Raw genomic sequence first — 25,790 nt, 5'->3', positions numbered from 1 at the left:
TTAGGAGCCTTGAATGAGTTCTCATCGTGCAAAAACTCCTTTTTTTTTCTTTTCATATGGGCCTGAACGTTGGATGTCGAACATTGGATATGAGTTATTAGTAACAATGCGCTATGCATAATCCGTAGTCCGAAGTGTTATTATGCGCTAAAAGGGGCCGGACGCTGTCAGAATACCTAGCGTCAAAAAAAGTGCTGATTTTGTAAGTACTAACATACCAAAACGCTCACCTTCCTATCCACCTAACTCAGCGAAATATTCGAGTATATCTTTATAAGTTATATCAGAATAGAATTTAGAGTCTATTTCCTATTAGTATCATTTTTGGTATTTTTTCGGCTCGATATATCTTAAGAGAACCTTTTATAAAGGTATTCCCCTTGTTAGGCACTTATTTTGACGCCATTCTGGCTGTGTACTTCGTAAAGACCGCTTACCTAATTTAGCAGATTTCCATGTCTAATCTTATCGGGTTGCGGCTAAATTTAGGGTCTGACAGCTACGGTTACCACGACTACAGGTGCTCAAGCCCCCAAAGTCAATGCAAAGCCGCCGCGATTAGAACAAGTTCACATTCCCACATTCCCACATTCCCACTCCTACACGCGCAACCAAGGACAAACCATGTACGAAGATTCATGGTACAACTTTGTACCAGATCATACCCACAAGAGGACCCCTTCTATCCCACAGACCTCAGGACACAGAAGAAGGGAGTCACTTCTTCAACAGCCCAATGTCAGTCTTATCTTTAAAACACCCAATGTCTATCTTCTTAACGCGATGCTAACAGCCAGTCTAGGGAAATAAGCTGTCCGATGCTGTAGAGCCGCTAGAAGAATTATTTGAAGAACCCGAGGCGATAATTGAACCCCCCGAAGCAACCTTAAGTCGAAGGGCAAAGTCTTACTCTGACTTCTACCATGTCGTTCGTGCGCAACTCTCTAAGGATGCTGCTGCAAAGAAGAGGCGCAAGAAGGCCAAAGAGAGAGGTTTAGAGGCGCTGATGGTTGAGAGGGTCGAAAAGGTCGTCCGAAAACAAGAACCGCCCCAATTGAGATCTTCCGATGACGAATTGATCGAGGCTAGCCAGCAGGAATACTTGTACGGTACTTTGTGTTTAACGGGTGTCGATGTGGTCACTAACAGGGAAACAGGCTTTATCAAGACCAGCTAGAGATGACTGAACGTCACCTAGATACGCTTATTGGCGATACAAATAGTGCTCTAGATCTGCTAACATCTTTGGCCGGTTCATTTCGTGCCGTCGAGTCGCAGACGTCCTCTTTCCAGGCCCAGTGTGACGATCTCATATCAGAAGAGAGAAGATTACAAAAGCTTGCCGACGAGGTTGGAACTGACTTGCATTATTATGCATATCTAGATGGCGTTACAAGGAGACTGAATGCTCCTGGTGCTAGCCGTCTAGTGAACCACGAAAGTTTTGGCGAAATCCTAACGAATCTGGATGCTTGCATAACATTTATGGTAGAGCATGTTAGTTTCTGCACGACCTGCGTACTTCCCCTATGCACTCTTTACTGACCTGTATTAGCCTGACTACCGGGATGCCGAGTCCTATCTGGCCAGATATCAGTCTCTACTCACTAAAGCTCTTCATTTACTCGAAGTTGGGTTTACAGGCCATCTTGATCGAATCTCATCGGACATATCAAAGCAAATTTCTGCTACGCAATCCGAATCTGCTAGACATGCTCTCGCATATGGTCGATTTGAGGAGATGGTACTTGAAGTAGATGGTTTAGTGGCGAATGCCCAACGCGTTATTCGTAGTTGCTATGATCAACTGGGAAACCCAACCCCTGGGCAGAGCTTTGATTATTATTCCAATACTGCCGTCAACATTTTTTCGTCTTACGCAGACGTGAGAGACCGTGATCTCCGTCCCATGACTCAACATGACCTTGAGGCGTTTAGAAAAGAGGTCAAGGAAGTCAACGCAGAAACCGCATGTCGCAACTTTGTCAAGCAATGCTATGAGCGATCATATGATGAAGCAAATCTTTTCGCCAAGATCTTCTCCATAGAGCCACAGTACAACGTGGATCCCCAGTCCGCCTACGTAGCCTTAAAGTCGCAACAAAAATCATTAGTCAGTGCCGCAAACATTGCCCCGATCGCAACGACGTTGCAGTCTGTTTTACAAACAAGCGAGCTCCAATCGGTTTGTAACTTTGTAGGATGGATCACAAACGAGTACCTCCTATCGGAATACGACGAAGAAGAGACTCGATACTCCGTTCACTGCCATGACCTCACCGCTCGACTGCTCATCGAACATCTCTGGCCCTTGACCGACACTGCTTTCGAAGCCGAGGTTACGAAATCCATCTCAAAAGCCCCCATTCCGCAAGACTCTCTTAAGATCACGCCCGTTGTGAATGGTGTCGCATCTTCCAATGTACATCCAATTACGAAACGGGCCCTTGAGCTTCTGGCTATGTATGACCAAGCCATGCCGAAGGAGCGAAGCGTAAGTAGTACTCTAGTTTTATTTTCGCTATAGTTGAAAACTGACCTATTCCCTTTAGTCGAGCCCAATTGTCTTTCGAATAATCCACGAGACTATTATTGCCATGCAGCGCGCCGAATCCCGGTTAAAGTCTAACAAGGCAGCTAGTCCAGAGCCCGACCCTGATTTATTCATGATCAAGAATCTGCTTATTCTTAAGAATGGACTGGTGTCACTCGAGATCGGCGATGTTAGATCTTATCCAGCAGCGATGCAGCACTTTGGCCAAATATGGGATGCTCTTAGTCCTCAAAACTGGATGGGCCTATTTAGAGGTATTCTCGGCGGTTCCCTATCACTCGGCCTCTGGTCATCTGCAGTTAGCGCCTCTCCTGCTACGAACGGCAAGGCCGCACCGGCTAGAAATCAGGTTCAACCTGAGCAAGATGCGAACGAGAAGTTGGACGAACTGCTACGGCAGAGCATCTACGCTTTTACACAGCGGTGGGGGACATTGATAAACGCAGCTAGGAGCGGCAAACGTGGCGCCAAGAGCCTAGAGGCCACAGAGAAGGAGCTTGATGAAAAGCTCTTGACTGCGTTTGGTGGCCAGCCTGAAGTTGTAGCCAAGCTACAGGAAGCTATCCAGATAAATGCACAAGCCCAGAATGAACTGAAGGCAGAAAAGGGTGTGCGATAGGAAAAACCAATGTTTATTCCTGCCAGTGTCTGGTACTAACTAACTCGCTGATGATAATTGTAGTACCAGTTATTTCAACCAAGCTCATCCTGGGGAGAAATACGAGATACATTGGAAGTATGACCCTGACATTCGATTATAAGTTCAAATTAATCGACATGGTAGCAACGATATTACCGCCGAAGTAGTAGCGCGGCGAGTAATAGGAGATTCTTGAAAATACCAAGTCAAACGTAGTGGTTACACAGCTTCTAATGTTACCTCACAAGTTGTGATGCACGAAATCTCACTATAATAGCCATGTAATCGCTAAAGTACCTTAGCCTTTAGTATCCGAGCAGCCCCTTTTGCTCGAGTGGTCTTTTTCACCTAAGCTGTGCGGTTCTAGATCATTAAACCCTTATCTAGGTAGGTACCTAAGCAGAATACATTACCTCATGTCTAACCCAGCAGCTCTTTTCGAATTGTAGAGAGATGGAATGTACGTATTCGGCTTGGCATGTAAGAGGACCCCCATAAATGATACGCCTGCTAATACCGTAGTCGTATCATAGTAGCTCCCGTGACGTAACTCGGGCGGAAGGACTAGTCAAAGAATGGGTAACCCAGATACCACCTCTCCAAAGAGCAATAGCTCCAACTACTAAAAGCTTCACCCGGGCTCTTGCCCTCATTAGTTTCGTAGCTATCCCGATGTGGTCTAGTGACCGAGTGTGCTGCACCATCGGCACAGGCGATCAAAGGGACATCCTTATAGGAGAGACAAGGAAACTAAGCAAGCCTAAGTTCTTTGAACTATAGGGAGTATTAAAGATCGAAGGGAACCTAATTCAGGCCGTTTACAACCCACATCTCAGTACGAAAGTTAGATCTCGAGATACAAGTGATAACCCCGAATCAGTTCTATTATCCTAAAGGACCTAAAGGAGAGACATCATGGCCGCGACACAAACAGTACAAGTCCCACACTTGGAAGCCCAGGTTGGGTACGCTATATCGAACAACAAGCTGGATCCTTCAAAGCCGACATGGGTGCTCATCAACTCCATGTGCACTTCGGTCGAGTTCTATCGCGCCCAGTTAGATAATAAGACGTTGACAGCCGCTGTGAACTTAGTGGCTATCGAGCCGCTCGGCCATGGCGCGACAACTTGTGCTACGGAGCACTTCACCTACTGGGACACGGCGCTCATTACATTGCAGGCCCTTGAGGCTTTGGGCGTAAAGAAGGCCTACGCATTAGGAACTAGCCAGGGAGGTTGGATTATCGTGAGGATGGCACTACTGGCACCAGAGAAGGTAATTACTAAATTTTGGACGCTACCTGGCTACTTGACAAGTGGATCGTCTCGGCTCACAAAATATAGATTCTGGGCCTCCTTCCTCTCGGCACGTCGATGGATGCTGAAACTAGCGAATCTCGCGAGAAGGGCTGCTGGTGAGTCAAATTTCCATCGTCGATGCCCTCTTAATCCCGTCGTGATCTCCCTATGCTATACTCGTCTTTCGAATGATAGTTGTGGTTGAGAAATCATATCGCTAACCAGTCGACCGTCGTAGGGATCCGGTCCCATTTCTACAGCCGTTCCTCGAGAAATGGGGTAGCCCTACCCCAAACTTCGTCGTCGGTGACGACTGGATCCAAGCCGTAATTGGGTTAGGCTTCGGATCTGCGGGAACCCCTCAAGTCCTCGAATTCTGGACTGAGACCCTCCGTCGCGTCTACTCAGGGGACGAGGGACGCCGAAAGCTCCGGATGGCTGCCATCTGCTTGGCGGATAGAGATGGGCTGCAACTCAGAATAGGAGATATCAAATGTCCCGTTCATTGGCTACACGTATGTTTTACCTTCTCACCGCTTAGTGGTTTCTAGTTTAAGGGATAATTGTTGCTGAGACATTTCTAGGGATCGACCGATGCTATCTACACTCATGTCGTTGCTCAAGAGCACTCCAAAGGATTTACGGGCTCGAGCGACTTCCAGTTTAACATCCTCGAGGGTGGCGCTCACTTCTTGGTTGCGACGCATCCTAAGGAGGTTGAGGATGCAATTTTGGCCATGACCGCAAAGGCCTAGATTGTTATTGGAAGGGCTAGGCCGTACATGTCCTAAACGTTCATATGAAATTCGGATATCTGTATTGTTACGGCTAGGGTTAGGTAGGTATGGGTTTATCAGAGGACAAATCAAGTAGGTCATCCAACGTAAGTTTCAATAAGAGGATATCACATGCCTGGAAGTTGAACTTATCATTATTATATACAATTATTTTATACCAAGACCATTTGGGCCAAACATACTAAGCACATCACTTGGCTAGAGTTTAGACAATGATTTGAATGCTTGTCTCCCTGACAGCCAAAGCCCCCTGTCACTATTGAGCCGCTGACGCAAGACAGCGTCAATAGTATCAAACGCACAAATCATCATCAACAATTGGATATAATAGGGAATAGCCCTTGTAATATATCATGCTGTAATACAGCATGCAGTGATACATCAGCGGTCCTAAAGCAGAATAGCTTGGAGGAAGTGCTGTCGAGTAAGACCAGTCCGCCCTAATATCTTGCATTCCTCGGCATATGTGCCCCCAACTATTAGTTGATTATCAAGATACGATAATGTCGAACTGTAGATTCCCTTAAGTTGATTAAACCTAATGTGATATGAATTTTGCTATTTTCTGGTTGGTGGCATTCAGTATTTTTGATGGCTTTCTATCCCGCTTTTACTCTCACCTATTTTCTCTCCTTTTCAATTACATCCTCCTTGGCTTCGTTTTCCCTTTTCGCTTTCTAGAGATTCCGCTCGTCTCCACCTATGCACCCGATCAACCATGGATCAATGTGTTCTCAGCTCCAACTTTATAGAGCCACAGTGCTTCATCGGGCCCTGCGTAAGTCTTGCTTTATTCTTGATACTTGCATAAATATCAACGAACCTGAGTCTAATGAGATTCAAAATTTAGTGCCTATCATTGGTGGCTTTGCTCGGTGAGAAGGTCGCCTTTCCAGGAAACCAAAAATATAATTCTTCCATTTCCTCGTATCATAGCCAACAAGAATCTCGTCTCGAGCCTTTATGTGTCGTTATTCCAACCACAAGCGAAGATGTCTCAATCGCAGTTCACTCACTATCCTCTACGGCCGAGGCGCTTGGAGATAATAGACAAAATAGTTGTCAATTTGCTATCCGATCCGGTGGGCATGCAGGTAATGCTGGGGCGGCAAATATTGCTGGCGGAGTAACCATAGACTTACGTTCTCTCAATACTATTGAGGTGAGTGAGGACAAGTCTACAGCCTCTGTGGGAGTAGGTACTCTTTGGGGTGACGTCTATTCAACGCTCGATCCCCTTGGTATATCGGTCGCCGGCAGTCGCGTAGCACAAGTTGGCGTTGGTGGGTTAACTTTAGGTGGCGGAATTTCATACTTTTCGCCTCGATATGGTTGGACGTGCGATACGGTATCGAGTTTCGAAGTAGTGCTGGCCAATGGGTCTATCGTAAACGCCAATGCCGATGAGAATCCCGATCTTCTTTTTGCTCTCAGGGGTGGCTCAAACAACTTTGGCGTTGTCACCCGGATCGACTTTCAAACTTTCGAACAGGGCCCTATATGGGCAGGAGGGGTTCTTTCTTCCAGTGACACCATAGATGAGCAGCTGGAAGCGTTCGTTGATTTAAATTCGGCGGAATCATATGATGAGTATGTGTCATTGATCACGAGCCTTGGTTACGCCGGCGGTCGCAAAACTTTCATCTTGAACAACATCGAATACACGAAAGCCGAAGAGAATCCACCGGTTTTCGAACCATTCATGAAGATATCCGCGATGGATGAAAAAGTGCGCATTTCTAGTATGGCAGAAATGGCGGTAGAACAGGGCTCGTACTCGAAAAATGGACGGCGGTATGTACCAGGGGTTGGAACAACCGGAGCACACGTACCATAGGTACCTAAATAACATGCTAACACACCAAATAGTCAATTATTCGTCACGATAACCCATAAGTCCACCTTACCAATGCTCAAGGCAGTTTACTTGAATTGGAATAAAAGTATAGAGACTATCAAAGGCGTTCGTGGCATTGTCTGGGCCATCTCGCTAGAACCGTTACCACCGGCCATTTACGCGCGATCCGCAACGTCTAATGTTTTCGGACTTTCAGACAGGTCAGATGCACTGGTCATAACCCTGTTAACTGTATTTTGGAGAAACGAGGCGGACGATTCGAAGGTTGAGATGGCAGCGCGCGGATTATTTAAAGAGATTGAAGACGATGCAAAAAGATTAGACGCATACGATCCTTTCATTTACCCGAACTACGCAGCGCCGTGGCAGGATCCTATTGCTAGCTACGGGGACGAAAGCTTGCGGAAACTACAAAGAGTGAGGATGGATGTAGATCCGAAAGGGGTTTTCTCACGTCAAGTTCCTGGTGGTTTCAAGATTCCGTTCTAGTTAAGGTATAGCAGCGACATGTTCATCATCATATGTATGAGACTACATGTAAGAACTCCTGATAAGACAAAAATATAACTAATTACGATAATTTTTAAGGTAACTAACTATATGATTCCTGCCCCTAAGGTGAGACTTGAATAATACGTTCCCGTTTCATGACGACATACGTGGGCTTGGTAGAGAAACGGAATCTTCTGTGTCTTGTTCATAGTCAAAGCCAGCACAGAGCTTTTTTATTCAACGAGTCCCAGAAGCATACTCTTGGTTCTTTGACCCTTACAACTGCAGATCAAAGATCGGGATAAACTTGGTTATTGAAGTTTAACTATGTGATTGTTTGCGAACAAAGAAAATGATACCAAACATAAGACCCTACATACCTAATATATAAAGATATCTATAATCGCTTGATACCGATTATTCTCATCACAAGATACGCCCATTACTACCATTTTCATACTGCTACCATCAGGTATTTAAGACATATCTACAACTACCTAACTATTAGGTAGATGAGCCCTAATAATTAGCTGACCTGTATTGAAAAGTAGACATCTCGTATTTCGACAAGATGCGTCGCGACTCTGTAATGATGAGATTTTACAAGGAACTCCCAACCATCATTTGTATCTCTACGCTATTCGGCTGCTGTTTGTTCACATTTTTCCATCTTACCGCATACATTATCTCCCCCCCGGAGAATCCTGTGGTAAAGGAATTTACTCATCGTCTCAAGACGGAAGGACCTACGAGCGCGCAACAGTTCCTGGTTAGAGCCGGTTCCCCAAACTCTCCTATCTACTATGACGTCCTCGACATACCGTGGTTCTCGCCGGTTGAAACCGTGAAAAAAGCATATCGCGAGAAGTTAATGATATACCATCCCGATAAGTTTGGGGGCGACGCAGAAGAAGCGAACATGAAAATACACCAAGCAAGAGAAGCCTACCAAGCCCTCACAAGTAAGGAGCGCTGCATGTACGACTATAAACTTGGGTCGGGTATACGCCATTTTGCCGACTGCAACCAAGCATGGCTCGACAGGGAAGCCGAGATGTTCAACGAAAAGCGGAAAGAAGCGAAAGAAGCGAAAAAGAGAAGAGGGGGACATAAGACAATCCAGGCGGCGAGACAAGAAAATCCACAGGAGCAAGAGAGTGTCCAGATGCAAGAAAATGACCAGAGGCAAGAAACAGCAACCAGCGAAAAGCCCGTCGCAACTGGAACAAACAAAGTCGCAGGACCTATTGCTACACGTGGCAAGAAGTTTTTTCAGAAGGTCAAAGACATCGGCATAGCTGCTAGAGCCGCTTGTTTTTTTGTCGCGGGGTGGATTGTTGTATATTTTGGAAGGGGACCTCCTATCAGATTCCGCTAGTTTTAGTAGTCTTCGACTACCTGACGATAGTGTAAGATAGCTTTGCGACCTTATTGAAGTATGGCATTCCAGCGGTGGTGTGGTGGACGGATTGCCAGTTTGTTGTCGTCATTCAAATCTAGAATTCTTTAAGACTAGTTACATAGATCTTGGAAGAATCTTTTAATTAACACTGAATGTGGTTGCATCTATACATAATCTACTTCCATCTTGCTACTGGCTTTGAATTTGAGTACCTACTGTTAGGTAAATAGTAAATACCAAATGCAGCCTTCTAATGTTGAATATCAATTCCACTTTGTTCTTTCAACTCCCTTTGTGCTAGTGTTATTATATCCGACAGCATGCCCAAATAACTCGACGCATTAATGTTAGCTTAATTCAATAATAAAGCATCAAACCCACTGTAAAGCCATGTTTGTGCTCGGACCAAGAGAATGTATTAATAAGGTAGATTTATCAAAGTTTAAACCATGATCTAGGATACCCCACTTTGCGGAGGTACTAGGAGGCACTTTGGCGGAGTGGTTAACGCGATGCCCTGCTATACATCAATAGACTAGGCATTCCCTTCGGGGGCGTGTGTTCGAATCACACAGGTGTCGATTTTTTTGTTCTTGGCGAAAGGTGGGCTTTAGTGATGGTTAAAGTCAACTAGTACTGCTATGGCAGCTAGCATAGGTGGGATGTATGGATCTCCTGCTTCGTCTCATTAAAACATATAAAAGACTTTTTATTATACCATAATCGTGCGTTTTTATAAAAAGCGAGGGCCCCCCGTGTGCGGGACCACAATAGCCCGACTTTTAACAAGGCTTATGCCATCCCCTTATGTCATTTCTTCCGAATTTTAGCCGCTCATTTCACTAAGGTCACCGTGCCGCCACGCCGGGCCGCGCGGGGGGGTGCTCGGCCCTCGTTTCGCGAAAGCCTCGCACTTTTTTTTTTCGCGCGGCCCGGTAGTAACGGCACGATGCTTTAATTACTTTAGGCTATCTTTTCACGTAGTTTTTTTTATTCGTGTAAAATTTAAAAAAAAATGGTGTGTAAATATTCCCATAAATAAATGCGAAATACATACATACCTGGTAAACTTGCTTTACCAATCAATCACCTATACGGAACTTTCCGTCTTTACGAAAACCCGCAGGGCTTAGGAAGCGGATGCCATTGCTAAGTAAGTGATAAGTGACAACCTGAGGCTGTGGTAACGGCATGCGGCCGCGACGACCGAGGCCTCCAAGGTGGCACAAGCTTTATATTTCTTTTTTCAATGAGCCAACCGTTTGATAAGTCTAATTACCCCTCTTTCAAACGGTTTAGGAGATCCCAATTCCGAATCTTGCGTATTGAAACTCGCAACTAGCTCCTTAACAATATGGAAATAGACACCAAATTCCATCTCTACGAATCGATTCCTGGAGAGATGAGTACATCTAGTTCAACAGTCGGGGGCGACGCAACGCCTACGCATTCAACGACGACAGATGACCTCCTCAGTGACTACCACACGACACCCCCGCTCCCACGACGTAAAGAAACAGTACCGTGGCCAGGCCACACTTTTATCATACGCGAACCCATTTCAGGGAAGCAGATTACCCTTGTCCGCGGAGAGCTCCGGCTCGAGCCGCACATGGGTGATCAGGGTGGCTACCATTGGATCTGCGTCGAGAAGAATGGATGGCTAGGGTTCTGCGATCCTATACACAATATGTTCATGGGCCATGATAGCCTCGGTACCTTCATCGCCCGAGTTAGACATCATCAAGCCCACGAGTACTTCAGCACTCAAAGGCACCCGGATGGTGGCTATCTCCTTGTGACACATTATAAAGATCGGTTATGGAAAATGGTAATCGCGGAAGACGGCCAGAAATTATTTACTACGAAGGGTGAGGGTACTGCTTGGGAGTTTATTAAGGTCTAGGTTCACAGGGGCCATTGAAAGCGGTACCCACGGAGACCAGATCTCCGTCAACTTGGACCCGATCGGGGGTCCAACGAAGAAAGCAGACTGGGCGGAGAGTGAGAAAAAGAAGTACGATACAGTCCTATAAAAATTTACCTTAGGCGATATAAATCTGTCCTGTGAATTTTAGTACTTATTCTCTGGTGTCTGAACATCGGATATAATGGCATATAGAATGGCAGTAGCGACAGTTAAGCCACCCCCTAAGATTTTCAATACAGGAGAAAGCAGAACGAGTTCGGCCGGTATACGGTCAGAGAAGTAGAAGACGAGTAACATCCACACAACACCTAAGAATTGTCCGACCGACCCTAAGAAATATATGGGCTTGCGAGCACGATCTGCAAGGACGCCAAAGGGAAAAGCAACAAGCATACCAACAAGGCCGTTTAGCGTTATAGAGAAGCCGAAGATGTATGCAACTTGCGATTGGATTTCTTCTACTTTACACATCCTCTCGTCGATAACGGCATTGTGCTCGTAGTAGCGACGGCAGAATATTTCCTCTGCTAATCTGGTACCCGGTACTATCGCTTGAGTCCCAGAGAAAGCCCAGAGAAATATGGCTAAACAGACTAAAGCCGAGATAGAATGAAGCTGCTTTGCGAGGAACCACAACGTACGAGTTGTTTGATGTGAAAACTCCCGCGGGCCTAGTAGAGGGGAATCGGGCGAAACCTCAGTGATCGATGAGTTATCATCATCATCCTGCCCCGGTGATATGCTATGATAGTTAATATTCCTCATCGCTGAATACGTGCCGGAACTAGACATAAATCAATAATAGAATGCATGACTAGGAGATTTTTCAAAGAGACTGGATGAAGTCGGCATTTGTAGATAGCTTGTTGAAAACGCTTCGGCTTGGCAGCTGAAAACTCGGATCTCTACTAAGACGTGGCGGTGTTAGGGTTGTGTGGAAATAGGGGCTAGGGGCAGAAGCTGAAAGGTATTATCCGTTAGTTAACAATAAAGGCCGCTTCATCACAAAATAAAACAAAATAAAATAAAATAATCTTAAGCATGATGCAGACCATTTGAAACTGTATCTATCGACTTTAAATCGGATATAAACCCATCCGTCCCTAGATGCTGTCACCCTCTCGTTGAAGTAGACTTCAAAGACTTGCCCAGCTACACTAGAACGTTCGGAGATCTGCAATTGATCGAAATAAATGACTGGCCCTTTTATATTTATCAGCATTTAAAACGTCAAATATAAGGTTAGACTGATTATTACAATGTTCTCAATTGCAAGTACTTAGTTAGATATTTCTCTCAGATATTCGTGGAATTAATAAATTCATTTGTAAGAAGTAACTATACTAAAGCACCTAACACCACCAAAATTGATTCCAATAATGACCTTACAATTGTACTACTTAGTTAAATTACGCAAGTCGTAGCGCAAGGTTAGTATACTAATGCTTTCATAACGCCATACTTAGTCCTTCTTTACCACATCATCAACTATGCTGTCCCAATATCCAGTAGTGCCCTTGTTAGAGTCATCTTGTAAACTCGACGTGGAAGAATCGTCAGATTCCTTACCCTTAGCCGAGCCTAAATCAATAGACTTTTGACTACCACTTACATTTTTTATTGGCATAGCCGTTGCTGTGGAAATACCAATCACCATGGGACTCCTAGGTCCCTCATGGTGCTCATCGTCGTCCATACTACCAACAACAAACACCTGATCGTCGTTCTCCCCATCGTGGTAGACAGGTAACCTCCTTTTACTAGGATAGGTTGAACTTGGAGGAACGATAAAATGGTCTGAAGTTCCCGCCTGCGTAGCCCAATGCATATCTCTCCAATCACGGAGCTCTTGCTCCCAACTCTCAGGGGTGGGCTGTGTAGGAGTAGTCATGGGCCGGTTATTGACTTCAGCGGATGCACTAGAAGGAATGCCCCGTTGCGCGTTCCCCCAACGACTCTTCCGGCGACATACACCGAACGCCGGGATAGCTAAAAGAAACAAAAAGACGACAGCTCCAACAATGATATATGTGACGAGGTTTCTATGATACGGATCATCTCGTCGAGATAGTCGAAAAGATCCGTGGTCGAATATACCGACCAGCGTAGTTGCTATTCCTTCGGTGGTCAGCCATCTAGGAGTGGCGGATGTATTATTATTGTGTGAGTGAAACATGGTGTAGGGTGCCATGTTTGCATATTATATTACCCAAATAGCGAACGACTTTAAAGAAAATAGCGAACGACTTTAAAGGGAAAAACCTAGGGAAATATTTTCTTTTCTCGTGAGCCGACGCTCAACCTACCTTATATCATACGTCATGAATAATACTATTGTTTTTGAAAAGACAATCAGGAGTATACACGTAATTACAATGCTCTTATTGATATAGTCAAAGGGCAATGTCGTTCTTTATCTTACTAGAAAGAATCAACATAATTACATTCAATAACACCCTAGTCTTATTCTCCAATGTTATTCTTTGTGTGAAAGAAGCACTCCATTTACCCTAATTCCGAGAAAATGTTTGGAAATACGTGGTATAGCTTATACTTCCTTATCTTCGCTAGATTATCGCACGTGTGGCCCGTAGAGTGCGGGATTTGCTTGTCAAAGAGTATAAGATAATATGTAGGTAGTTAGCTAGGAGTCTCGCTCGGCGAATTACTTATATGAAAGCTCCTGCACGGTGTCATCATACTTACGATAACAGCCATAAACGACGTAGGTAGCATTGAATGACTTATGAGTGATGGGAATGGGACATTTATATAAATAGAAAGGGGAGGGATAAAAGGCTTGTAACTATGCGTCTAAGGTGGTAGGCTTCTAAGACAGCTTGGCGATGCTGCACATAATTCGAATTTACTACGTGCCGAAATGAAGTTACCATGTTACCAGATAATCAGCAATAGATGACAAAGTTACGAAGTAGTATTTAGACGGGGGTTTCGTGGTACGGTTGTGGTTGATATACGATTATTCCTGTGCCTTGGATTTTCCCTAATACCGTAAAAGATCGGGCAACTTGTATTTAGCCAAAATCCACATGTAGGCTACGTCGCAACTATACGACGTTGACGATCATACTACGTAGCTAAAATAGGTCCGCAGCGTTATGATAGCTCCCTAGAGCTTTTTTTTTTTTTTTTTTTTTTTTGGAGACTGATATCGTGAGATGTGGTACCAAATGTGGTGAACCTCTCCTGTCTCTTCCCCTTTTATTGTGCTGCCCACTTGTCTCCGAATTGGAGATAGGCAATACGTCGGACCCAATACATCGGTCTACTTCGTTATTATGGTACTATCACATGTTTCTGGATGTGTCGATGTAACTGTCCCCATCGAGATGTCCTGCGCCGCCGCTGACCCGGTTTGACCGAGTCCCTATTTTAGACGCGTTCATAAGACCACGTTTTCAGGTAAATAACAGATTACGGATCTTAGAAGATCCCAATGTCGCGGCCATAAGCTTAAGTCTAGGAAAGCCCAGACGTAGCACTAGCTATCCAGTTACCTGCCCGATTCTAGAGTAAGAAAACCTTTGCAGGTCGATCCTGTGCGCGTCCGTTGGTGACGTGGTGTTTCTAACGTAACCCATTCCTTACCACTTCTATTCTCCCTTATTTTAATATTTTTCTTCTTTCTGTAGAGCAGTACTTTCGTTACGATGAAGTCGCTTCCCTTCTGTCCCGTAGCGGCGCTGCTGCTCGCGGCACAGATGATCCTCCCGGCCAATGGTATTCCCAACTGTCCATACCCGGGTCCGGCATTCCCAAAGCCGACAGCACTTGCCTCTTCCGATAGAATTAAAACAGCGATCGCAAACCTGACGGCGACCTTTGACGCTCGGGGCATGGACCCGAGCACGAACCCAGATGGCACGTCGTGGTCGATTCAAGTGTTCTCTGCGTCCGATCCGGATGAAGACAAGCCTGTATGGAGCCATTACCACACAGCGACGGACCTGCTGGCAGCTGACACCCCCGGTGTGAAAAGCATCGACGGAAATACCGTGTACCGACTTGGTAGTGTCACAAAAATCTTCACCATTCTGACGTTCCTGATCGAGGCTGGAGACACATATTGGAACACCCCCGTGACGCAATGGGTCCCAGAGCTCGAGTTGCTCGCCGGAAAAGCGCAATACGACCCTATTATGAATGTTGATTGGGATAGTATTACGCTACAGGACCTGGCGAGTCATATGGCGGGTATCGTAAGAGATTGTAAGTGCTTTTCGTCGTTCTTACTATGATCTGAAAGTTGGTGGGACAAGGAGTTAGGTAACAGGGGAAAAATGAGGGAATGGGAATATAAAAGGATTATCAAGCTGAGACTGTGAAACCAATTTGTTAGATGCCATCGAGGGGGAATTGACGCAAGAACATGACCAAACCGTTCTGCAATCCCAGGGATTCCCACCCGCGCCCAGGAACGAAACGCCAGTGTGCGGGGAGGCTATAAAGTGTAATCGTGCCCGTAAGTCAACACCCATAAAAGTCCCGGATGCTCCTCCCTATACGAGAAAAGAGGGATAGGGCCAGGCAAGAAAGAGAAAAAAACGTAGGAGGAAATTAGCAGAAAGGCGTGCCAAAATATCTAACGGAATTCTCTCTAGAATTTTTCTCTGGACTGGCCGGCGTCCCTCCGTCTTTCTCGCCATCATGGACAGCAGGGTATTCGAATGCGGGATATCAAATATTATCTTACGCTCTCGAAGCCATCACGAAGAAGCGGTTCGCGGCGATGTTGCAGGCTGACGTTATCAACAAGCTCGGGCTCAAGAACACTTTCTACCAGAAGCCCGACGACAAGCTCGGTGTCATCCCCCAGGGCCAAGAAGACAATTGGTCGTTTAGTATCGGCGAGGCAAGCCCGTATGTTTCTCCTGGTCCTAGTCTCATCTTCCTTATTGATGACACTATACTAATGATAAAGCGAAGAACTGGGAACATGTACTCCTCGGTAGGAGATTTATCGCGTCTCGGTCGAGCTATCTTTCGGCACACGCTCTTACCGCCGGCGCAAACGCGGCGGTGGCTCAAGCCTACGGCGCTCACATCTGACATCCACGAGGGGATTAGTTCACCATGGGGTATCCGGCGCATCCCGCTAAACGACGGTAGCCGAGTAGTCGACGCGTATAGCAAAGCCGGTAGTATCAACGTGTATATGTCGCTGCTGGTGCTGCTGCCTGATTACGACGTCGGCATCACAGCGCTTCTAGCGGGTGGCTGGCCTGGAAACTCCAACTGGGACATGGCGGACGCGATCGGTGCGATACTTCTCCCCGCACTAGAGGAGACCGCGCGCGAACAGGCAGATGCTTCGTATGCGGGCACATACACAGCAGATGATGGCCTAAATAGCAGCTTGGTGCTAAGTACAGACCCGTCGCGCCCAGGCCTCGGAATCGAGAAGTGGATTAGCAATGGCACGGACATGATCCCGATCGCGATACGGTACACGCTGAATTACGACGTGACGGGGCCTGCTATTCGGCTCTACCCGACGGGGATAGAGACACAACCTCAAGGACAACAAGGGACCAGGAAAATCGCGTTCAAGGCTGTGGTTGAGAACCTCGACATCAAGGACCATAGCGGCGCCATGTTCTCGACAAATTGCGGTACGTGGGTTAGCCAGACGACGGCCGTGTATGCGGACATGCCGCTCGACCAGTTTGTGTTTACGGTTCCGCAAGATGGAAGGGCGGTTAGTGTCGTGCCGTTGGCGCTGAGGACGACATTGAATAAGAATGAATGAAGAGAAATGTATAAAGGTCTAAGATTATTTGCAATGATTATATTTTTTTTCAATAGATCTGAATCCACTTCATCTTGAAAGATCTAAGTATATCGCTGTAGATGGTATCGTCAAGAAAAAAGAATAGGGAAAGATAATAATATGACATTAAATATACGGCTACCAGTATATTGATAGCTCCCAACTCTCTCATCCTCCATTACCTATCTTATGCTAAAATCTATCTTCTAAGTAAAGGCTGATAGCCAAGTTGGCGAATGGAATCATTGCTTGGCACTTGTTGTCAGTCTGGATTGAATACCAAGCACAAGAAATAGCCGAGAGATCTTAATGTAACCTATTATAAAGTGATTCAGTAAGTCCCTTGAAGAGGACCGAATAATTCTGGAGAGACGTAGAAAGTAATCGACCGCTTATATCCTGAGTCTTGCTTCAGGCTCACCCAGGCGTGTATCCCACGTCCCTGGTCTAGGGGCCGTCGCCGTACCGCGTTTACGACTTTCTTATATCTCTCTTTACAAATAGGAGAAGCAGATACCTCGTCCAGGTAGCGTTCAATCCGCGCCTGGGCATCGGCGTCATTTTCCGCGTAGCTGTGAATGGGAAAATGAACAGTGCCCACGGGCTCGTTCGGTTTCTTGCTGGTAAACGCGAAACAGGACACCACTGGGGTCGAGGAATACCGACCATGTAACCCATTAGCCATCGACTCGCAGAACCTCTGGGTCTCGAACCAGGTTGCATCTGGACAGATACAGGTATGTTTATTCGCGATGGTGGATGCGGTCGCATCTTGATGTAAGATGTACACTTTGACACGGGCCTCCTCCTGGTTTGAAGAGAGGTCAAGTGAGAAGTAAATAATAGAGTCACCAGGAGTCATGATGCTCTCTACCAAGACCCACGCGTTCCCCAGGCCGAGACGTTCGAACGCTTCGCCTGTCGTAGAGAGAGCATTGCCTTTACCAGATACAGAAGGATTAAGATAAATCTTCCATTCTAGCCCCTTTTTTGTCGATGCACAACTATGCCAGGCGGCAAATACTCCATTTGGCTCATCGGGCAAGAAAAGGTCCTGGATAAGGCTATAACGATCTAGAGAGACACTTGCGTTGTATTTAGTTACGATGTCTGAATTCAGGCGACGCGCACTCTCCTGGAACCGTACCAAGCTATTCTCCTCTGATTGGGCTTCGATTAGAAAGCGTAGTTGCGCATCCCCGGTATCTCGATCTAACTGGACCGAGTACTCAAATGGGGAATGGTCGCAGCTGACACTGGAAATCCATCCCGTCCTATCTAGTTCTTTGGGTACTAGATTGTGGCCCCAATATTTCGTTGTAAAGGTCAGAGCCTCGAGCAGTTGATCTTTGGCTGTTACATCTTGCTCAATAGCTTGGGAAAGATCCGATAACTGTCCGCTAGCCTCACCGAAATAGGTCCCGCGGATAGTTGGATCCATAGCAATGGGCTCTGTTTTGTTGTCTTGTTCGGATAATGTATGCCCCTGGTTGTGTAGCGGTCCAATTAATTAAGATGATGTCGAGGTCCCTCAGATGGCTACTTGGAACATTCCCAACTACGAAAATATATATATTCCCCTTAAGGAGGTTTTCTTTTTGATTAGCTCTACAAGTGATGGGTTACTCAAGCCGGATTCAAACACAGTCACGGTATTGACAGAAGTGGTACCAAAAGATTAATTGTAATTATATGGCAAGCTCCTTCTGCTAGTGAATATCTCGCGATGATGATGATGATGATCTATTAGTGCTATAAGCTAGGAAGCTACATCGGGTGTATATATGGCGCTGAGATGTCCAAAGTATCTTCTTAAAGGGGGACAGAGCTAGAGTTTCGCCTGACATCAGAGACCCTCTACTTCTTGCCTACATGTATGCATTAGGTCCGTCCCCTCCCGACTATAGAATCATTCTACTTGGTTAGCGCCAGCGCCAGGTAGCTGACTTTTATTAGGAAATAAGCCATCAAGCACGCCTTTTTATAACGGAGTTGAAGTTGGAACCATCCTTAGCGCCTGGCAATACCTAAGGAAAAAACCGAGTCGGACCATTTTGATTAACTACGGCGGGATTCGAGCCTACTTGTGTTGGGTCTCGTGGTAGCGCCCTTATGAGCCTATGAAGAGGTTACATGAATCGTAGTGCGCACTGCTAGACCATTACTGATTCGGAAATATACGGTTGTCAGCGCAGAAACGAACTATATATAGGTAGCTTATAAGATACCCCTGAGGATTTCCCACTCACTTTTCTCTCATGGAGTAATACTGGAGTCTTAGAGAAACCTACAAGTCACGGGCATGACAGAAAGATTAAACATGCTACACTTAACAAATTGATGAATCTGATCTCTCCCCTGGTGTAGGTAGTCACTAGGAAGTGTCTGACAATGAGACGGTGTGAGGGCAACTCCCACAAACATAAATGAGACTATGATTTGCACCTCAAGACAAGTACAGTTCGAGAGGTAAGGTCCCATCAATCGACTTGGACTGCTGGCCATTTCAAACTACGCGATCGTAGGGGCTGACTTTGCTTTATAGGCTTTGACATTCTCAGCCCTCCTTCGCTAGTCGGCAAGCCGTTCAAAAGTAGAAAAGTTAGTTTAGGTGAATGAAGTTATTTACCTACTGGAAATGGAAGAATATGCTAATGCAGTTGTCGGTGTCTTGGGTGAAGGCCTCAATGTTGAGCAAAGGAAGCGTTTGACTATTGGTGTCGAATTGGCTGCCAGACCATAGTTACTAATTTTCGTTGACGAGCCCACCTCTGGTCTCAACTCTCAAACCAGCCGGGCCGTCTTAAACCTGGTCTCCCCTCTGTCGTACTGGGTCTCAGCGATCCTTTCTACGGGTTTGGCGAATGTTGAGGTCACATGCGCGGATAACGAATATATCATCATCATTCCACCTGAAGGTCAAATTTGTGGCGATTATATCTCCAAAGCGGGTGGCTACTTGCTTGACCCCGAAGCAACGAATAATTGCAGTTACTGCAAGATCAAGGATACGAATGTGTTCTTGGCGGGGATGAGTTCCGAATATGAAGTTAAATGGAGAAATTTTGGCATTGGGCGTTTATTATCTTTAATATCGCTGCCTCGTTAGGCCTGTACTGGTTATTGAGAGTGCCCAAGAAGTTGAAGAGGACAAAGTTGTAAGTAAGGGCAGCAATTCCGCGAATTCGGTCGTCATTTCTTAATTCTTACCCCCTAATGTCTCCACTCTTTCTCACGATACACAGCATTATGTACCTAGGTACCTGATGCATGTGCTTTAATATCAATGTCTTCAAAACGCTTTACGAAGGCTTGCTCATATCATTTTCATATATGTAATATGTTAGTTATAAATTCAGAATTGTAAATAATTACCATCATTCAGGCAATATGACAACTGTACGAACTTTTGAAAATGGTACTATGCACATTTATACGAACCGGTGTCCCAAGGCTCCGTTGCCGAGTATCTATCAATCCCATAAACTCCGTCCCTGACCTTGTCTTAATCATATGCCTTCCGTTTTCTTCGTCGCCTTATCTCATCATCATCATCTATGGATTCAACCCCAAGCAAATATGCCCGCTTCAATAACCTAGGCTTAGGTGACGTCGACTATTAATAGCATTAATAGCCCACCGAGTAAGCATTATCCCATACATTATCCTGAAAAGCTATTTCCAGTCGATCGATAATCGACCCGACCAACTCCCCCCCTTTATTTCAGTAAACCAAGGGCGCCACCTGATGGAGCAGCTGCACTAGCAGCAGCCTTGACACTCTCAAATACTCCCGACAATGCACGACCAACATCGCTGGTTAGCATCGGCTTCGCGTCTGGGCCAGCCTTACTGTCAACCCCGTGGCTATGGGCGCTGCTGACTTTGGTTAACTCGTTAACAAAGCTTTGACCCCACCACGCTGAGGTGTATTTGAAGACATATCTCTCCAACTTGCGGTAATTGGCTTCGCGCATCTCGGGGGACATGGTAACTGCGTCATGGATCGCATTAGCAAGCTCTTCTGTGTTCCAGGGGTTCACAATCAAGCTGCCGTTCAACGATTGGGCAGCGCCCGTAAACTCCGAGAGGATCATGACACCGTGGCGGTTTTGCTGAGTTGCAATGTATTCGTACGACACAAGGTTCATTCCGTCTCGCGTAGAACTTACGAGACAGACATCCGAAACCGCATATAGGGCGCACAGTTCGTCAAACTGGACGCTTTGGTGTAAGAAGTGAATGGGCATGAACTCGACCGTTCCAAACCGACCATTGATCCTTCCTACTAGCTCATTGACGACCGCTCTAAGATTCTGATACTCTTCGACGTCTTGTCTTGAGGGCACGGCCACTTGCACAAGCACGATCTTGCCGATCCACTCTGGATGCTCTGTCAAGAATACCTCGAGAGCGTGTAGCTTCTGCGGAACACCCTTGATGTAGTCAAGACGATCGACACCCACAATCAACTTTACACCCTCAAATTTGCGAGACAGCGAAGCTATCCGCTCCTGTACCTTCGGCTTCTTCAAACCCTCGACGAATTTATCTGGATCTATTCCAATGGGGAACGCTCCGACCGTTACAAACTTTCCTTTGTAGTCGACGCCGTTCGGTGTAGTCGGAGCCTCTAGAATACGCGAGCAGGAGCTAAGGAAGTGGCGAGCATAGTCGTAGGTGTGGAAACCTATCAGGTCGCACTGCAAAAGACCTTCGAGTAACGCTTCGCGAACGGGGAGGATGCGGTAGATTTCGCTACTGGGGAACGGGGTGTGGAGGAAGAAGCCGATCTTTACGTCTTTTCGGTCACCCAGCTCGTTACGCAGCATTTCAGGTAAGAGCATGAGATGGTAGTCGTGTACCCAGATCAAATCACCATCCTGAACGTCTTTCAGAACCGTCTTGGCAAATAGCCTGTTGACCTCCTTGTAAGCAGCCCAGGCGTTCTCGTCGAAGGTAATCTCTCCGGGATGGTAGTGGAACAGCGGCCAAAGGATCGAGTCTACAAGTCAAAGTCAGCATTAACTAGAAAAGCGTTTTCAATAGGACGGATTGGGCATACTTGAGAAGCCATTATAGTGCCTGTCGGCAAGTTCGTCGTCGACAAATATGGGGTGCGCATTATATTGCTCCTTGAGCTGCTGCTTTACTACAGGTATCTCGGCTTCGGGGACTTCCAGGCCAGGCCAGCCGTACCATTGGAAGCTTGTCGTTTTGCTCAGACCGCTCAACCCAGTGACGAGACCTCCAGAGGACATAGAGAAGTCGTAGTTTCCCTCATCTTTTCGTTTTATCGTAATTGGAAGACGGTTAGATACCAACAACAGCCGGCGGTCGCCGGTGGAAGACTCGCTCTCGGGCATTATTATAGTTATTAATATCCCAACCGTTCACTTGCCAATTATGATACTAGCAAGCAAGGATCGTATCGATGCGACCGTGCTTTAGAATATGAGGCGAGAGTCGGACACTTAAGGTGGGAGAATGCAAATTTGATCTATGAAGGTCTAAGTGAAAGAGAGGTGATACAAGACAATAGAGTCGGAGCACGAGCAGTGAGAAATAAGTGTGATTCGTTCAAAGACCTAGTGGCGTTTTATTAAATGCGTGATTGACTGATGACGAGAAGTATCAAGTTCTAATGTTGATAAGGGAGAAGGGAAAAAAGGAGGGGCCGCAGCGATAAATGGATGTTCGTAGGCGATTCGCTTTTAGGCGGGGATAGTTTTAGATGTGGTATGAATATGGTACATGTCGACGAGGTAGGTAATCATTTATGTACATGTTATTTACATGTTCAAGCGCGCAATCTGGTTGGGTCAAAGCCTTAGTTTGATGCAATCGAGATGCAAGAGCAGCGAAATCCCTCAAGACCCAGCCCCGCCGAGAAGTCAGAGCAAGAGCTTAGCCCACCAAGCCCACCAAGCCCCACCACCTTCTCTGCTTCTCTGCAGCAAGCCCGCTTCTTAGGGAGCTTTGGTCCGTTACGCTTTGGCCAACTACGTAATTTGATGTCCTTTCTTAGCGGGGCACTGCGGGGTCTTCGGGTAAGGTATCAGTTGTTATCCAAATGTCAGGCTAAAGTTAGTTGCTACTAGCCATGCTGTATTACGACACTATTACATAGATGTGCACATTTCAAACATTGAAAAATTGTGAACTTTCAACTTTTTATATGGAACTAAAATACCTACCTCATACATTCTTTCAAATCATAACTAAAAGGCGGCTTGATTATTTACATTCATGCAAGAGGAACTTTGTATCCCGATCATGTCTATCAATTATATGCTCCCAACTATAACCACATCGATCGTATTAGCTAATGGCCCTTACATGCCCATTAGTCTCACGATATTTCTAGAATTACATGTACAATTCTTACGTACCATAGACTGATGCTATTCCACCCAACGCCAGCGCCTATTTTAGCTTAGCTTCAGGTTCATTCACACGCTCATGAGGATTCTCGAAGCTACCATACCATGCTCTAATAAATCTTGGTAAAAATTACCCGGCATACACTATACGTACATGATGCACACCTTTAAATCCGTCAAATTCCAAGGTACCGGACATACAGTATGTAATACGGCTCAAGTCAACAACTTTCCGTCCTCGCCGTCTCCTACCGTCCAACCTAATACTTAATTCAACCAATCACCTCTTGAGATTCGACCCAATCGAGCGAATTCGAACCTGGGCCTTTCGGACCAAAATGTCCGTGTTGTCGCAACGTCACCTGCAATTGTACTTCGGAATAAGTTTCTAAGCCTGTTTCTCTTCCCCGTGGATGTAGCCCACCGAGATACACATAACACTCTCGGGGATCACGAAGCTTAATTCACACAGTTTCTTGACGCCTGCCGCGATCGAGATAAGCGTTCTGTCTAACTTGGATCGTATAAGAAGTCACTTACTATCATCCTTCCTAGTGGGCGCCTCTGGTTGGTCAGAGTAGAGCAAGACCTGCGAGACTGCTTGTTGGATATCGATCGGCAGTATGTCATTCTCCCGCATCATCTCGCCCTAGAAGTTGTTAGCAGTTGTTAACATGAGTTGAGCTTTGGGTCACCTACTCTCTTCAACAACCATCTCATCTGGTTATCTGCTGCATATTGGCCATTGCTAGGATCAAGAACACGATCCCGCCAGAGGTGTTTCTTTGGGTCAAAGTTCTCCATAATAGGAACCCCGTAGCTATATCTTGAGATGCGTGAAACGATAGTCGGTTCCATCCTGGGCGTCAACGGGGGATCGATGGCGCTATAGGACGGCAGGTCGTTTGCTGCTAGCGAAGGATGAGGCTTTCGTACTTGTTCCAATCCCCACATGCACGCACCACGGCATATGGCCGACGAACTATGCTTGTAAGTAGAATGCATCTTTCACGTTTTATAAGTTTGTCGAACTTATGCTCCATCTATTTGGAGAACCCTGACCCCTTCCGAAGTATAGGCGTTTTCAAGGCGACTATGAAGATACTTGCTCTCTCCGAATCCTCCAACCAGGAGGATAGCCTTTTGTTTTGTTAGTTATATATGTTCATGCCGTGGGAAGAGTTTAGGCGGTTATACCTTCACTTTAAGTCCCTGTCCTTGAATCTCCATCATCTGGTCCTGAACAAGAGTATCTATCTGACCACAAATATGATCGAAGACAGTGCGCAACATGTTGCTATGTAAGTTATGAGCGCAGGTAGGGATGCGACATGATCCTTTGGACTCACGCTTTAAGTGGCACATTATCATCTACAATACCTTCTTCCTCATTATCTTCAACACCTCTTAGGTCTACTGAGTAATCCTTGTTATCGTCACCCATAAATGATCGTTTGATACCAAACTCGAACTCTTTGAGCATATTCTTCTCTCAGCATTGATCGCGGATGTCTTCTTTTGTGTAGGCCCATAGAGCCCGCAAGTAGTCGGAAACTACCTCATCGGCAGTCTTGTTCAATTTGGTAAGAAGAGCATTGTCCTCAGGCTCAAGAAGTATCTTGATCCAACGAAAGCTGTCCTCTCCCATTGTAACCTCGTATCCCCAGTTACTAACTTGGCCATTTCGATACGAGATAACTGATAGAACTTTTCGGCATTCGCGTCAACGGCTTGTGGGTTTGTCCAATCAGTGATAAGCCAGATCTTCTTCTGGTCCTCGTTTATAACTCAGGAAACTCCCGAGTGTCTAAGCATTGTGTTATTAGTGAATCATTTATTAGATATATTCCGGCGTAGATAACTGACGTTGTTCCGAGGTCTATACCGACAACTATTTTCGGGCCAAGCAAGTCCACGGATATAGCTGCTGTAGAAATACGAGAGCTAGAAGCAGTAGAGCTTGCGAGAACTTCTATTACGAAAACTCATTGTAGCTGACTATTAAAGACAGGATACTAAAACTATATGTCTAATAAGAAATATGGGAATATTTCGAACTCAACATTAAGTGGACTAAATCGAGTAACAAAGAGTCTTCCGGGGGCCTATTTACGGCTTTCCAAGCTAGATCTACTCAAGTCTTAATAGAAAACTCCAAGTAAATCTATCAGGTAAACTTACTAGGGTCAGTTTAGGCACATATTAGGTGATATGTAAAGGGCAGCTAGTCATCAATTGTAGCAAGGGCTGTAAAGGCTTAAAATATAATCAAGATTATTAATAATTTTTTAAAGTTTTAAAGTTTTTAATTTTTCTTTTCTTTTTAAAAGGAAATTTTAACCTATTTATAAATAATTTAAAGTACATATTTTTTGGTTTAATTAAATTTTTATTAATATATTAATTTTACTTATATATAATTATATAATTTTATAATATTTTTTATTTAATAAATCTTAAAATAATTATTTTATATTTTTTATTAGTTATTTTTTTTAATTAATAATTTTTTAATATTATTATTTATATAATACCATTTTTTTTTTAAACTTATTTTTAAACTAAAATTTTAAATAAAAAATATAACTTTTTTTAATAAAATTTAAAAGTTTACCGGCTTTTTTAAATTTTATTAATAAAAT

The 25,790-nt window shown here is 45.3% G+C and overlaps 11 protein-coding genes and 1 non-coding gene across 12 annotated transcripts; 7 read left to right on the top strand and 5 right to left on the bottom strand.

The window, feature by feature from the left end:
* Positions 1-338: 338 nt before the first annotated feature.
* Positions 339-3,512, top strand: F4817DRAFT_333957 (Sec34-domain-containing protein). Its single transcript, XM_049302820.1, has 6 exons — positions 339-371; positions 450-738; positions 803-1,104; positions 1,158-1,497; positions 1,556-2,494; positions 2,553-3,512. The coding sequence occupies exons 2-6, from the start codon at positions 625-627 to the stop codon at positions 3,171-3,173; spliced, it is 2,316 nt and encodes a 771-aa protein (XP_049160169.1). The 5' UTR covers positions 339-371; positions 450-624; the 3' UTR covers positions 3,174-3,512.
* A 492-nt stretch (positions 3,513-4,004) lies between these two features.
* On the top strand, positions 4,005-5,290 carry F4817DRAFT_65394 (putative alpha/beta hydrolase). The gene is made up of 4 exons (XM_049307723.1): positions 4,005-4,472; positions 4,541-4,611; positions 4,734-5,010; positions 5,080-5,290. The coding sequence occupies exons 1-4, from the start codon at positions 4,110-4,112 to the stop codon at positions 5,248-5,250; spliced, it is 882 nt and encodes a 293-aa protein (XP_049160168.1). The 5' UTR covers positions 4,005-4,109; the 3' UTR covers positions 5,251-5,290.
* A 524-nt stretch (positions 5,291-5,814) lies between these two features.
* Positions 5,815-8,055, top strand: F4817DRAFT_333955 (putative oxidoreductase). The gene is made up of 4 exons (XM_049302819.1): positions 5,815-6,070; positions 6,143-7,086; positions 7,162-7,687; positions 7,769-8,055. Exons 1-3 carry the CDS (start codon positions 6,011-6,013, stop codon positions 7,637-7,639), a joined length of 1,482 nt encoding a protein of 493 aa, XP_049160167.1. The 5' UTR covers positions 5,815-6,010; the 3' UTR covers positions 7,640-7,687; positions 7,769-8,055.
* A 158-nt stretch (positions 8,056-8,213) lies between these two features.
* On the top strand, positions 8,214-9,130 carry F4817DRAFT_364339 (DnaJ-domain-containing protein; the record flags this gene model as incomplete). The annotated part of the gene is made up of 1 exon (XM_049306740.1): positions 8,214-9,130. One exon carries the CDS (start codon positions 8,214-8,216, stop codon positions 9,018-9,020), a length of 807 nt encoding a protein of 268 aa, XP_049160166.1. The 3' UTR covers positions 9,021-9,130.
* Positions 9,131-9,530: 400 nt separating this feature from the next.
* Positions 9,531-9,625, top strand: F4817DRAFT_t69. Its single transcript has one exon. It is a non-coding gene; the product is annotated as a tRNA-Ser (tRNA).
* Positions 9,626-10,446: 821 nt separating this feature from the next.
* Positions 10,447-10,950, top strand: F4817DRAFT_357944 (uncharacterized protein; the record flags this gene model as incomplete). The annotated part of the gene is made up of 1 exon (XM_049305969.1): positions 10,447-10,950. One exon carries the CDS (start codon positions 10,447-10,449, stop codon positions 10,948-10,950), a length of 504 nt encoding a protein of 167 aa, XP_049160165.1.
* A 168-nt stretch (positions 10,951-11,118) lies between these two features.
* On the bottom strand, positions 11,119-11,739 carry F4817DRAFT_314716 (uncharacterized protein; the record flags this gene model as incomplete). The annotated part of the gene is made up of 1 exon (XM_049300449.1): positions 11,119-11,739. The coding sequence occupies one exon, from the start codon at positions 11,737-11,739 to the stop codon at positions 11,119-11,121; it is 621 nt and encodes a 206-aa protein (XP_049160164.1).
* Positions 11,740-12,436: 697 nt separating this feature from the next.
* Positions 12,437-13,165, bottom strand: F4817DRAFT_314715 (uncharacterized protein; the record flags this gene model as incomplete). The annotated part of the gene is made up of 1 exon (XM_049300448.1): positions 12,437-13,165. One exon carries the CDS (start codon positions 13,163-13,165, stop codon positions 12,437-12,439), a length of 729 nt encoding a protein of 242 aa, XP_049160163.1.
* Positions 13,166-14,478: 1,313 nt separating this feature from the next.
* F4817DRAFT_65327 (beta-lactamase/transpeptidase-like protein) lies at positions 14,479-16,769 on the top strand. Its single transcript, XM_049307722.1, has 4 exons — positions 14,479-15,204; positions 15,335-15,457; positions 15,597-15,855; positions 15,922-16,769. Exons 1-4 carry the CDS (start codon positions 14,646-14,648, stop codon positions 16,742-16,744), a joined length of 1,764 nt encoding a protein of 587 aa, XP_049160162.1. The 5' UTR covers positions 14,479-14,645; the 3' UTR covers positions 16,745-16,769.
* A 327-nt stretch (positions 16,770-17,096) lies between these two features.
* Positions 17,097-18,206, bottom strand: F4817DRAFT_314713 (uncharacterized protein; the record flags this gene model as incomplete). The annotated part of the gene is made up of 1 exon (XM_049300447.1): positions 17,097-18,206. The coding sequence occupies one exon, from the start codon at positions 18,204-18,206 to the stop codon at positions 17,097-17,099; it is 1,110 nt and encodes a 369-aa protein (XP_049160161.1).
* Positions 18,207-20,089: 1,883 nt separating this feature from the next.
* On the bottom strand, positions 20,090-22,614 carry F4817DRAFT_333944 (glycosyltransferase family 20 protein). Its single transcript, XM_049302818.1, has 2 exons — positions 21,831-22,614; positions 20,090-21,770 (listed from the first exon to the last, which is right to left on the bottom strand). The coding sequence occupies exons 1-2, from the start codon at positions 22,129-22,131 to the stop codon at positions 20,485-20,487; spliced, it is 1,587 nt and encodes a 528-aa protein (XP_049160160.1). The 5' UTR covers positions 22,132-22,614; the 3' UTR covers positions 20,090-20,484.
* Positions 22,615-23,536: 922 nt separating this feature from the next.
* F4817DRAFT_314711 (uncharacterized protein) lies at positions 23,537-24,631 on the bottom strand (the record flags this gene model as incomplete). Its single annotated transcript, XM_049300446.1, has 6 exons — positions 23,537-23,631; positions 23,689-23,797; positions 23,848-24,153; positions 24,211-24,288; positions 24,346-24,445; positions 24,498-24,631. The coding sequence occupies 6 exons, from the start codon at positions 24,629-24,631 to the stop codon at positions 23,537-23,539; spliced, it is 822 nt and encodes a 273-aa protein (XP_049160159.1).
* Between the last annotated feature and the right edge of the window lie 1,159 nt (positions 24,632-25,790).

Source organism: Daldinia loculata (assembly GCF_022478755.1).
Source record: "Daldinia loculata strain CBS 113971 unplaced genomic scaffold F4817scaffold_17, whole genome shotgun sequence".
In the NCBI taxonomy this organism is placed as follows: Eukaryota; Fungi; Ascomycota; class Sordariomycetes; order Xylariales; family Hypoxylaceae; genus Daldinia; species Daldinia loculata.
This window is presented reverse-complemented; position numbering and strand designations above follow the sequence as displayed.

What these genes read in the sequence shown, in the direction of transcription:
- F4817DRAFT_333957 (XM_049302820.1), top strand. Translation starts at nt 625, where the DNA reads ATGTACGAAGATTCATGGTACAACTTTGTACCAGATCATACCCACAAG. An exon ending in CACTTCTTCAACAGCCCAAT is followed by an intron (nt 739 to 802) that starts GTCAGTCTTATC and finishes CAGCCAGTCTAG; the next exon opens with GGAAATAAGCTGTCCGATGC. An exon ending in CCATGCCGAAGGAGCGAAGC is followed by an intron (nt 2,495 to 2,552) that starts GTAAGTAGTACT and finishes TATTCCCTTTAG; the next exon opens with TCGAGCCCAATTGTCTTTCG.
- F4817DRAFT_65394 (XM_049307723.1), top strand. Translation starts at nt 4,110, where the DNA reads ATGGCCGCGACACAAACAGTACAAGTCCCACACTTGGAAGCCCAGGTT. An exon ending in CACTACTGGCACCAGAGAAG is followed by an intron (nt 4,473 to 4,540) that starts GTAATTACTAAA and finishes CACAAAATATAG; the next exon opens with ATTCTGGGCCTCCTTCCTCT. An exon ending in TCTCGCGAGAAGGGCTGCTG is followed by an intron (nt 4,612 to 4,733) that starts GTGAGTCAAATT and finishes CGACCGTCGTAG; the next exon opens with GGATCCGGTCCCATTTCTAC.
- F4817DRAFT_333955 (XM_049302819.1), top strand. Translation starts at nt 6,011, where the DNA reads ATGGATCAATGTGTTCTCAGCTCCAACTTTATAGAGCCACAGTGCTTC. An exon ending in AGTGCTTCATCGGGCCCTGC is followed by an intron (nt 6,071 to 6,142) that starts GTAAGTCTTGCT and finishes TTCAAAATTTAG; the next exon opens with TGCCTATCATTGGTGGCTTT. An exon ending in TACTCGAAAAATGGACGGCG is followed by an intron (nt 7,087 to 7,161) that starts GTATGTACCAGG and finishes CACACCAAATAG; the next exon opens with TCAATTATTCGTCACGATAA.
- F4817DRAFT_65327 (XM_049307722.1), top strand. Translation starts at nt 14,646, where the DNA reads ATGAAGTCGCTTCCCTTCTGTCCCGTAGCGGCGCTGCTGCTCGCGGCA. An exon ending in GGCGGGTATCGTAAGAGATT is followed by an intron (nt 15,205 to 15,334) that starts GTAAGTGCTTTT and finishes CCAATTTGTTAG; the next exon opens with ATGCCATCGAGGGGGAATTG. An exon ending in AGTATCGGCGAGGCAAGCCC is followed by an intron (nt 15,856 to 15,921) that starts GTATGTTTCTCC and finishes GATAAAGCGAAG; the next exon opens with AACTGGGAACATGTACTCCT.
- F4817DRAFT_333944 (XM_049302818.1), bottom strand. Translation starts at nt 22,131, where the DNA reads ATGCCCGAGAGCGAGTCTTCCACCGGCGACCGCCGGCTGTTGTTGGTA. An exon ending in GCACTATAATGGCTTCTCAA is followed by an intron (nt 21,771 to 21,830) that starts GTATGCCCAATC and finishes TTTGACTTGTAG; the next exon opens with ACTCGATCCTTTGGCCGCTG.